General features: G+C 44.7%; 1 protein-coding gene across 1 annotated transcript; it reads left to right on the top strand.

Moving 5' to 3' along the window:
• The first annotated feature begins 1,894 nt into the window (after window positions 1-1,894).
• LOC108930353 (Golgi phosphoprotein 3-like) lies at window positions 1,895-10,558 on the top strand. The gene is made up of 5 exons (XM_018745565.2): window positions 1,895-2,071; window positions 3,985-4,175; window positions 6,896-7,027; window positions 7,930-8,044; window positions 8,787-10,558. Exons 2-5 carry the CDS (start codon window positions 4,002-4,004, stop codon window positions 9,212-9,214), a joined length of 849 nt encoding a protein of 282 aa, XP_018601081.1. The 5' UTR covers window positions 1,895-2,071; window positions 3,985-4,001; the 3' UTR covers window positions 9,215-10,558.
• The last annotated feature ends 465 nt before the right edge of the window (window positions 10,559-11,023 follow it).

Raw genomic sequence — 11,023 nt, forward strand, 5'->3', positions numbered from 1 at the left:
GTCAGCTTGGGATCAAAGGAGCGGCATCAAGATGGTTTGAGTCTTATCTATCTGGCAGATCCTGTCAAGTGGTCTGGCAAAGCTCTTGTTCTTCTCCACTGCCTCTCTCAACCAGTGTCCCACAGGGCTCGGTACTGGGTCCTCTTCTCTTCTTGATCTACACCTCCTCCCTCAGCCTGGTCATAGCCTCCCATGGATTCACATACCACTGCTATGCTGATGATACCCAGCTCTTCCTCTCCTTTCCACCTGGAATGTCAGACATTTCCGCACGCATTGCTGCCTGCCTGTCGGACATCTCTGCATGGATGTCTGATCACCACCTCCAACTCAGCCTCTCCGAAACAGAGATTCTTCACCTCCCAGCTGGCCTGTCTTCCTGACATGATCTCTCGATCAAACTGGACAACTCACTCATTTCACTTACCTCCTCGGCTAAAAGTCTGGGCGTGACAATTGACTCAAGTCTATCTTTCTCTCAGCACATCAAAGCCACAACCCGGTCCTACAGATATATCCTGCATAATATCCGCTGGATCCGTCCTTACCTCACATCTGAGTCTGCCCAACTACTTGTCCAGGCCCTGGTGACATCCTATCTGGATACTGCAACTCTTTCTTGTGTGGCTTCCTGTTACTGCCATCAAACCTCTGCAGCTGATACAGAATGCTGCTGCACAAGTTGTGTTTGATTTGCCAAAGTGCTCCCATGTATCTAGTCTACTTGTTTCTCTGCACTGGCTTCCTATAGCTGATCGGATCAAATTCAAAACCCTGGTTATTGTATACAAAGGCATCAATAGAACTGCTCCCAGCTATTTACAGGACTTGATCAACCACTACACTCCAGCCAGAGCCCTTCGCTTGTCTACTTCTGCTCGCTTGGTGGTCCCTCGCACAAAAGGTAAAGCACGGAGGTTCTTGGTTCTGGCTCCGTTGTGGTGGAACAACCTTCCCCTCTCACTCAGAACTGCTGAATCTCTGTCTACATTCAAGAAGGGTCTGAAAACTTAGCTTTTCCGGACCCACTTCACCCAAGATTTCTCAAGCTCATGCGTGGTGTAAATGTTCATGCACCGTAACTTCATGATCATCCCCAGATAACCCTTTACACAGCCGCTACTCCGGCATTGTATGTGAATGTTTGTGTACCTTAAAAAAAATGTAGGAAGGTTATCAGTATTCATCTGAGTTTTATGCACCTACTTGAGCGATGAACATCGGTGTATCAAGTGGAAAGAAACAAAATACAGTAGGTTTACAGAATTACATGTCTGCAGTTATGTATTTCTCAATGCACAAATTCTGTATTTTTGCTGAGATGTACATCGTCTTGGAGGAAAGCATCTGCTAAATGAATAAATAAATGTAAAGGAAATCAATAAATGGCAGCTTAAATATCACGAAAACTTTGAGACGCGCATCCAGTATTATAGCATTGCTCACTGCATGAAAACATTATTTTTTAAATATATATATATTATATAATAACTCATGTCACTCCTGCTATAATGTTCACTTTGGAAAATATTTCTAAAATTCTGTGCCATCATATATAATTGGGCAAAAAATTCAAGACCCCAATGTAAAAAAAAGTGTTGTATTAATAATATGGTGCGATAATGTGACAAGTTGTGTTCGAGAGCACCGATGCACTTTTTTCCCCAGGAAATGCCATTATGGCAAAGAGGGAAACATGTAAACAAACACAAGACCAAAGGTTTAACTGTAAAATCCGAAGAACCATAAAAGCATTCGAGTGACGTACCGACTAATCCAACACGTACACGTGAGTGGGCAGGGCTTGTACTGCTACTGTTACCTGATTGGGCGATTTATACAGCGATTTAAATTTCATCAATGGGTTGGTTGTCGAGAGCCCGTCAAGGTCGGTTGCCGCGAACAGGAAGTTTTGCGTTCACTTTGCATTTACTTTAGCGAGTGGAAACTCTCGGAAGTGTGAAACCGAGTGTTTCTCGGCGGTTTTCATCTGGAGTTACACGTCTTCACAGAGTACCAGGAGTCGAGTGCCAGAAGAACAACGCAAAAGCGACCTTTGAGGTTTCTAGCAGTGAGTAAAATGGGCTTTAAAGACTTTGCGTTGTGTCTCGTGAGCCGGCAAGCGGTTGACAGTTCAGTTGGTTGCGGCTAAGCTAGCGGCTAAGCTAACGTGTAGCAGCCAGGTTTGTCGCTTTTTAGTTTAGTTACCAGAAACTCACAGTTTTCCTGTGTATACTGTACAAAATGTATAAATTTTTTTGTTTGTTTGACTGGGTCTAATGTTTATCCAGTAATGCGTTTTAATTGTTTGTTTATTTCTGTGTAGATGACAGCTGAGCTAGCCGGCCTGGGCTAGTCACGTCAGTGAGTGTGAAAAATATAAATAAATCATAAACATTCAGTAAGGAGTTAGTTTTAATTAATATTTTCATAGCTCATCTCGCTCGCTGTACGTGTCACTCACTGTAACTGCTTGTCTTGACTTGTGTGTACAGACTGTTCATACCAGGCACTGCAGTTAACTTAAATAAACTAGTGTTGTAGTGTGAGGAGTGTTGTCAACCAGTCACCAGATGTTGACTGGCTACATAGTTAAGCAGATGTTGACTGGCTACACACTAGTTGTTAACCAAATGTTGACTAGTTACCTAGCAGTTGTTGACTGGTTACACCCTATCTGTTAACCAGATGTTGACTGGCTACACAGTAGTAGTTGTTAACCAGATGTTGACTGGCTACCTAGCAGTTGTTGACTGCCTACACACTAGTTGTTAACCAGATGTTGACTGGCGACATAGTAGTAGTTAACCAGATGTTGACTAGTTTAGAAGCTGGAGTTTCAGTGCTTTTTCCGGTTCTTAAACTCCTTCACGTCAAAACAGTGCAACAAACTGCTGTTAATAAACGTGAATGAAACTGAATTGAAGTCCTGGCAGCTGGGTGGCAGCAAACCTTTAGTGTTGGAGGTGAAAACAGAGAAGTTTTTTGGCAGCTTTTACCACTTGGGATCAGAGAAGAAGTACAAGGGTTCTAGTAGTCAAGCTGAGTACTTCTGAGCTGCAGAGTAAGATCTGGAAAAGATTCTTGATGTTCCTGTGTGTCCTCAAGAATCAAGACTGGAATTGGTTTATTACTTTATTGTACATGTTTCATAATGCTATAGGAGTATGGAATTTGGATTTTTGAAAAACATGGGCTTCTTTGAACTCTGTTACTGGATAACATTTCAAGGACACAATGGGCACTCAGGGAAACAAAACAGAATGGTGTTGGATCAAGTCAAACCTGAACCATCATTAGCAACATACACGAGTCTGCGGTTTTTGTACTTCGTACGTGTCATGAGAAGAGAGGATTCTCTCTAAGACTGAACTGCTTAGAAAAGGACCAATGGACACAATGACAGTGATGATGGCATCACCTTGTTTCACCGTAATGAAGCCAGTGGAGTACGGAGTATTCTGCAGGAGCTGCTTTGTACATGTGGATATAAAGTTGAATTTGACTGAACAGCACTAGTGATCCTGATCTAGTATTTTAATAATGTTTGTTTTTGCAGTTTAAAAGTGTGTAAAATTCATAGGTATTTTACTGCAACTTTTGTTTTAAACTTACCTGCTTCAGCAAGGAATGTGAGCAATAAGACTTTCTCATCTTTCAAGTGGGCAAAGGTGTGTAACTCAGTGGTTGCTTGTGAATGTGATCTTCTGTTTTTTGAACAAAGTGTTTTCATCTGAAGAATATAATCTGGTTACTTGATAGTCGCGAAAGAACAAATTCATGACTAAGCCATAAATCCAAACTGAATAGAGCTGATGGTATTTCCACAGTCCTGCATTCATTGTGTCAACACCAGGCTCTGAGGTGTGTCTCCTGTAGGCTCTGCATTGTCATTCAGGGATGTGGAACAAGGTGTGGTGAGGTACAGTAGAAGTTGTGTGACACATATTTCCACTCCTCACCTCCTCTTTTTCCCTCATTAAGGTGGCCTGGCCAGCAGGATGACCACGTTAACCCACCGTAATCGCCGTGCTGAGCCATCGGCACAGAAGCAGGACCAGGAAGAGGACACAGGCCGGTTGAGCTCCCCAGCAGAGGACAACGAGAGCGATTCCAAGGACCTGCGACTCACGCTGATGGAAGAGATCTTGCTCCTGGGCCTGAAAGACAAGGAGGTGCTGTGACGCCTGTCTGACATTCCCCCTCTTTTGGTAACAAGGGCAGGGATGCGCGTGGATACCGACAGTCGTCTTTAAATTTATTTATTTAATAATGTAGCAGATCCTTCTCTCCAACATAAGTTAATGTTAAGCTCCTTACAGTGATCTGAACTGCTTTTTCTCGAGGAAAGTAAAGTGTAACTGGGCTTTCTGCTTATTGCTGAGCTGAACACCTGCTCAGTAGGGGAGGAAGGGCTCCACTGGAATGTAACTCGATATTGTACTAGAACGTACCCTTTGACACCAGTTTTCAGGATTCTTCCATTCGGGTGAATGTTTTAAACCTCAGTTTAATGTTCAGTGGTACCACAGCACACGACAAAATGTTTGACTTGCACCAGTAACAGATCTAGCCTGTTACAATCTCTACAGTATACTGTCAGTTGGCTTATTGTATGTTTGTGACTTTTTTTTTTTCTTTTTTACTACTACAGTCTTGTATGTCTACTGTTCCCCTGAAGGATCTCATTGCTCATCGTGTCTGATAATTCACTTGACACCAGTCTAGTTGTGTCTGGGTAAATAAGCATGCCAGTACCGTGGTTTAACTGGCCAAATCAGACTTGGAGTTCTTAATGATATTTCTTAAAGCCTTGTGTACAAACTCCTCCATAGTTGTAGTAAGATGTGGGATCATAGCGCCTAACCATGGGTGTCATAATGACGTGATGCTTTTGCACTGTTTGTGTAGGTAAACACTGTTTTTCTCAGTAGTTTGGTAATTATTTGTTTTGGCAGTGTACTGTATGAAGTTTATTTATTCCAATTGAGCCTGTTTTCCTCCTTCTTTTACACCCAACAACATTTCAGACTCGGAAGTTTTATGCGTGTGGAGTGTTACATGGCAACTGTGCACTCTTGACGTGGTGGCCTGAAATAAAGGCGCAGCCACTCAAAATTTTCAGTGATTTTATTATTTAAAGTAATTATTATGTAACAATGTAGTAAAAACGATTATCCCAGGAGGGACCTTGTTGTTGTACTCTTAACCAGAGGTCCTTTGGGGAAAATATCTAGTTGTACAAACTGAGGGAAGACTGTTGGGCAAATTTAAAAAAGGAAGAGTACCTCAGTTATGAATCTGTAAACATGTTTTCCCACACATCTGCAAGTGTTGTGACTTCCTTTTAATGTTTTTTGTGTGCAAAATGTTTTACGTTCTCTCTTGAAGAGTCATACACTGAGCTGGTGAACATTGTGTTTTGTTTCTGGAAGCTGCTGCATGGCGAGCTGCTGCCTTTTGGGTATCAAGTTTCTGCTTTTGCATCTTCATTATAAGAAGATAACCTTTGCTTTTGTTGCAGGAATACTGATAAGTTAAAACGGAACGAAGGCCGTCTCCGTTTTCATTGTAACGTCAGTATGCGCTAGTGCAAAATGTACTGGTCCGTGGTGGGAAAAGGGCCAGGCAGCATATAAGGCAAACTTTGTGCGTGATCCTGTTTTTCCAGTCAAGCAGTTCTGTGAGGAGGCCGTTCACTGTGCTTGTTGGTTCAGTCTTAAGTTCTGAAAGGCCTGATTCTAACGTGCTGCACTGCGATCCTGTTAGTCTCAGCTTCTCAGTTGTGACGTGCCAGTATGCACACAGCTGGGTCATCACTTGGCTTGAGAGTCAAAAATGAAATAATTTCTCATATAAATAAAATGTACAGCTTTTTTTTTTATTTTTTTTTTTATTTTTTTTTTTTTAAATAGCTGTGGGGTATTGTTTATAGTTCTCCTCCCCACCGCCCCCTGTGAACAGACACTCTGCCTGCCTTATTTTCTATGAGACTCTCAGCCTCTTTGGTCACATTGTGGGTTCAGCTTAAGCTCTTTGTGACTCCAAGTGAACTCACTAATCATTAACTGGTAAGGAGCACGGCTGACGTCAGAGCCAATGACATGATCCGCGGTGCTCGGACAGATCCGGTAATTGCAGCTCCGCTTCCTGCTCTGGACATGGGCTCCACATGCGGTGCATCTTAAGCAAACTTCCTCGATCGTTGGATGAAGTGCTTTTCAAACGTGTAAAATAAACACAGAGGCCGCAGCACCGGCGGCCCGACACGTGAAATGTTTGTGGCCGAGAAGGAAGTTTGACGCGGTTCAAATGAGGTTGGGCATCAGTCCTTACTGTGTCTCGGGTCTTTACCTTTTTGATCTGCATTGTAACCAAACTTCCAAAATTTCATAGAGCACCGAGTTTTTATGTCTTTACCAGTCTTTTGCATTTCCTGTTTCCACAATAAGTTCCTTTGCTCATGAAACACACCCTGTAGAAGTTGTTGCATGTAAGTGCTGAAGGAGGCAAGTCTTCATTGGGAGCTTGTCTTAGGGCGGACTATCAGGTGAAAGACCTGCTCCCTCTGCCCATCTTCCAAATTTCATGAGAGGAAAGTCGGGCATAACCAGTTCCAGCTTAACACACAAACTGGTTATGCCTGACTGTACTGGGAATGTTCTTTAAGGCTAGACCCTAAGGCATCTCTCCACTTGTTATACAAACCTGTTTGTATACCTTCAATAAATTAATCGATATATGGACACTGTGGTGGAATAACATGCTGTTGAGGGTTCAAGAATGTGTGAACCCACTAAGTACTTATGTTTATGATTTATGGAATTGACAGTTTAACTTTTCAAAGGTTTTCTTCATCAGTGTCCCCAGTGACGCGTCTGTCCTGTCCCTCCAGGGGTACACGTCCTTCTGGAACGACTGCATCTCGTCAGGCCTGCGGGGCTGCATCCTCATCGAGCTGGCACTGCGGGGGCGCATCCAGCTGGAACCCACCACTATGAGGAAGAAGAAACTGTTGGATCGCAAGGTGAGGCTACGCCCCCTCGAGAAACATCAGTCTTTTACGTTGCATTTATTCATTAGACAGCGACTTTCTCCAAGCGAAAAAAGTGTTAGGTTTTCTTTACTCTGGCATACTTGCAGTGAATTACCCATTTCTAGAGCTGTGTCATTTTTCTGTACTGAGGGTGAATACCTTGAACAGCAGCAGGAATTTATATTTGAACTTAAGTCCTTACAGTGGCAACAGCTCAATCTGCTACCCTGCCTGCAAAAGACTGGTTTGGTATCTGGTCAAGCCATTCAGACATAAAAGACCACACACCTGCTGGGACTTGAACTTCTGACCTACAAGCTGTAAGAAAAGCTCTGCTGTCAGTGTTCTGCCGGTGGCTCTGAGTGCAGTTAGCTGCGAGAAATGTGTGTGTGTGTTTGGAAGCAGACTAGGAGATAACTGGCCGATTGGTACTCGTGTGCACACAGACTGCCACACCCTCACCCCGGGAGGCCTGCTGCTGGGGTGATTTGTATGTACAGCTGTTTGTTATAATTGGGTTCTCAGGAAGAGCAGTGAGTAAGTCTGGGAGCTGTTTAAAAGTGTTTTATGCACAGAGCAGGCTTGTAGCCACCGATAAAAGGATTGCCGTCTCAACTTGAGGAACGCGAAATTGAATTACCTCTCAGAGCTCATCCGTTCGGTCTCAGACAGCGCCAACCAGAATGTTTAGAATTGCTCCCAGCGTCTCTGCAAAATTAAATAAATGGTCGAATGTTGCAGCTGAGATAAATGCCCTCTTTTCATTGCTGAGCTGCGCAGACGCCCTGTGGATCCACGGCCTTCGATTCGACTGGCGCTGGAACCCTGGGGAATAGGGAGCGTCACTGGGCTTGTGACCGTAATAAGAGGCTACTCCTTCTGCCACCCCCCAGGTGCTCTTCAAGTCAGAGGCCCCCACAGGAGATGTGCTGCTGGATGAGGCCCTGAAACACATCAAGGCCACGGAGCCCCCCGAGAGCGTGCAAAGCTGGATTGAACTCCTCACGGGTGAGAGAGGCTAACCCCCGCTTGTTTCCGGTGCCTTCTGTTGGAAAAGCCAAGCCAAGTCAAGGCCTGCTTTGCCGTGGAGAGGTTTACTGTCTTTGTTCCGCAACCAGGCTGTGTGATGTGTCAAACTACCTGTAGACTATTGTGGTACCATAGCTGTATTTACCCATTTATACAGTTGGGTAGTTTTACTGGAGTAGTTCACGGTAAGTACTTTGCACAAGGTACTACAGCTGGAGGTGGGATTTGAACCTGCAACCTTCGTGTCCAAAGGTAGCAGTTCTAACCGCTGCGCTACCAGCTGTGCCCGAGTACCTTCTGGACCATAATGCCAATAGGTTTCCTTGGTCTTTGGTGACGTATCCATTGTCATTGGTTGTTTAAGGGGAGGAGCTATAATCGTTATTGTGCAAATTAAACTCAAAATACGAGGAACCTCAACAACTCTCAAGTCAGCCATGTTTGCAAAGAGGGGCTACTTTTGGTGTCCCACGTCAGGTGCATTCAGGGTTTTTCAAAGGCTGTCAATAAAAAGGAGAATAATTTTTGTTTAGTGCCTTGTTGGGGCAGGCCATGTAAACAGGAAGCTTCCCTTCTAAAAGTTGTTCTCTCTAAGCTGGAAAACTATCGAGGCAGCCATGCATTTTCTGAACACCAATTTGCCCTGGGTGGAACGTTTCCTTTGCTACGTGTCTCACTTATTTCCTGCTACCTGTGTGTGCGTTTCTCCGCACCGTCCCAGGAGAGACGTGGAACCCTCTGAAGCTGCACTACCAGCTGCGCAACGTGCGTGAGCGACTGGCCAAAAACCTGGTGGAGAAGGGCATCCTCACCACGGAGAAGCAGAACTTCCTGCTCTTCGACATGACCACGCACCCCCTCACCAACAGCACGGAGAAGCAGCGGCTGGTGAAGCGCGTGCAGGAGAGCCTGCTGGAGCGCTGGGTGAATGACGTGCAGCGCATGGACCGGCGTATGCTGGCACTCATCATATTGGCGCACGCCTCCGACGTGCTGGAGAACGCGCTCACGCCGCTGTCTGACGAGCAGTACGAGTTGGCGACAATGCGCTCTCGCGCCGTGCTGGACAGCAACCCCGACGTGGAGGGGGCCAAGCCCCAGGCCTGCGGCATGATCTGGGCCGTCATGGCTGCCTTCAACAAAGCCTGATGGGCCGTTGCCGGGGGCGGGGGGCACGGGCCGCCTTGATGTGGCCTTTGCTCCCTCTGACTGAGCGCCCCCCGCGTAGCCGAGCCTCATGGCGTCGAACACGAAGTGAAGTGGGTATCGCTCCTGGTGGACCTTATAAAGCCTTTGTCACATTTTTCCAAGGCCTAGCATCCAGGTGTCGCGTTTAAAGCCGCCTCGTTGAACATGGAGTTGTTCCTCGGAATGAAGTTAATGCCGTTTTTTGTTTTGTTTGTTTGTTTCTCCCCCCCTTCCCCTTTTCCCCTCCACCTTCCTACTCCTTCTCATTCTTTGTAGGCTGGGGGCTGTTAGCTGTGAACGTAGCTGCACATATATGCAAATGGGCTGTGAAGACTTGGAGCCACATGTCCGTCTTTCCTTTATACTCCTCAGAATGCAACATAACAGCCCAAAAAATGTATCGTTAAGTTTTTTTTTTTTTTGGCCCCCATTTCTACCTGAGGTTTTAAGGAATCTATTTTTTTTTTTTAAATTTTATTTTATCAGAAAGAGTGTTGATAAAACCAGTTTATTTAATTTGTATAGCAACTTAGGGGGTTGGGGGGGTGATCCATCTTTGTGTCATGAAAGAGAGGGTAATAGTTCATTTTTTTTAATATATATATTTACTGTTGCCCACAGGCAGGCAGGTTAGTGTATATTTGAGGTCGTGTGTGATGTTTGCCCTTCTCTGCCCTCCAGTACTTGATCCTGTAGAAGTGTTTAATGTTCTTCGGATGAAGGATGGTGTATTAGAGGAATTTCCCTGTTAGGAAGAATGTCTAATATTATACTATTTTGTATCTTGATAAACTAGAGTGATTATATTTTACAAAATGTTTGGTGAAGGGAAGTGAAATGTTAGGCCTTTAATTTACATCTAATTGGATGTTGATGGGCATCACCAATACATGTGTACTGAGGGGTGTAATATTCTGTACGTTGCTGCTTGAGAAGGTTAATTTTGTTCGCTTTCTTCAGATTACCATGTTTTTGGCCTGTGTGTGTGAGAAAGAATTTTATCCAGTAGGAGACTGAGAAAGATAGCAGTTTAACTTTCCCTGAACCTGGTATTTCTCAACAGTGCGTCGGCTTTGTACCGCAGCTGCTTTTATGAAATGCAAGTTACAGATTTCCACTTTACCTGTTTTTATAGCAGTGTTTTTACTGCAGCACTTTATATGGCTCATGGGTACAGGAGCAGCTGGATTCCTTAACTGCTCTTCTAGCCCCCCCCCCCCAATGTCCTTTGGAATCAAACGTGAACTATGGTGTGTGAAATGCAGATATGAAATTATCAGAAATGTTTAAAAAAAAAAAAAAAAAGTCACATACAGGGTGGATGCTGGGATGCATTCTCTCTCTATTTTTCTCCATCCCTTGTTGTAGTTTGTCCTTCGATGAGTTTTTCCTCTAAATATGCTGGACTAGTTACCTCAGGAGAGTAGTGAGCAGGTACCTGCCGAGTGTAAGGACACACTCTCCACTTTGCCTCGGCGGTGTGTGTCACTTAATTCCAGGTGCTGCCTGCAGCGGGAGCCGTCAGTCATCGCACGTAAGGGTCTGTTGGGTTTGTTAAGGGATCGTGATGTGCAGCAGCGCATTTGATTTCAGGGTTGAGGGGCAGGGGTTGTCTAACAGGTTCTCCAGTAAATGTCCTTCAGAACCTCACTAGTGCCATATGGAGATGGGTTCACAGGTTCTGGAACTAGTCTGTTCACCACTTCCCTGTTAGGAGCCAATGCCTTCCATGCCAGCAAAAATTTCTAATAAAGTGGAAAAAATAAGGTG

This window comes from Scleropages formosus, chromosome 23 (assembly GCF_900964775.1).
Source record: "Scleropages formosus chromosome 23, fSclFor1.1, whole genome shotgun sequence".
NCBI lineage: Eukaryota > Metazoa > Chordata > Actinopteri > Osteoglossiformes > Osteoglossidae > Scleropages > Scleropages formosus.

What these genes read in the sequence shown, in the direction of transcription:
- LOC108930353 (XM_018745565.2), top strand. Translation starts at nt 4,002, where the DNA reads ATGACCACGTTAACCCACCGTAATCGCCGTGCTGAGCCATCGGCACAG. An exon ending in TGGGCCTGAAAGACAAGGAG is followed by an intron (nt 4,176 to 6,895) that starts GTGCTGTGACGC and finishes CTGTCCCTCCAG; the next exon opens with GGGTACACGTCCTTCTGGAA. An exon ending in CTGGATTGAACTCCTCACGG is followed by an intron (nt 8,045 to 8,786) that starts GTGAGAGAGGCT and finishes GCACCGTCCCAG; the next exon opens with GAGAGACGTGGAACCCTCTG.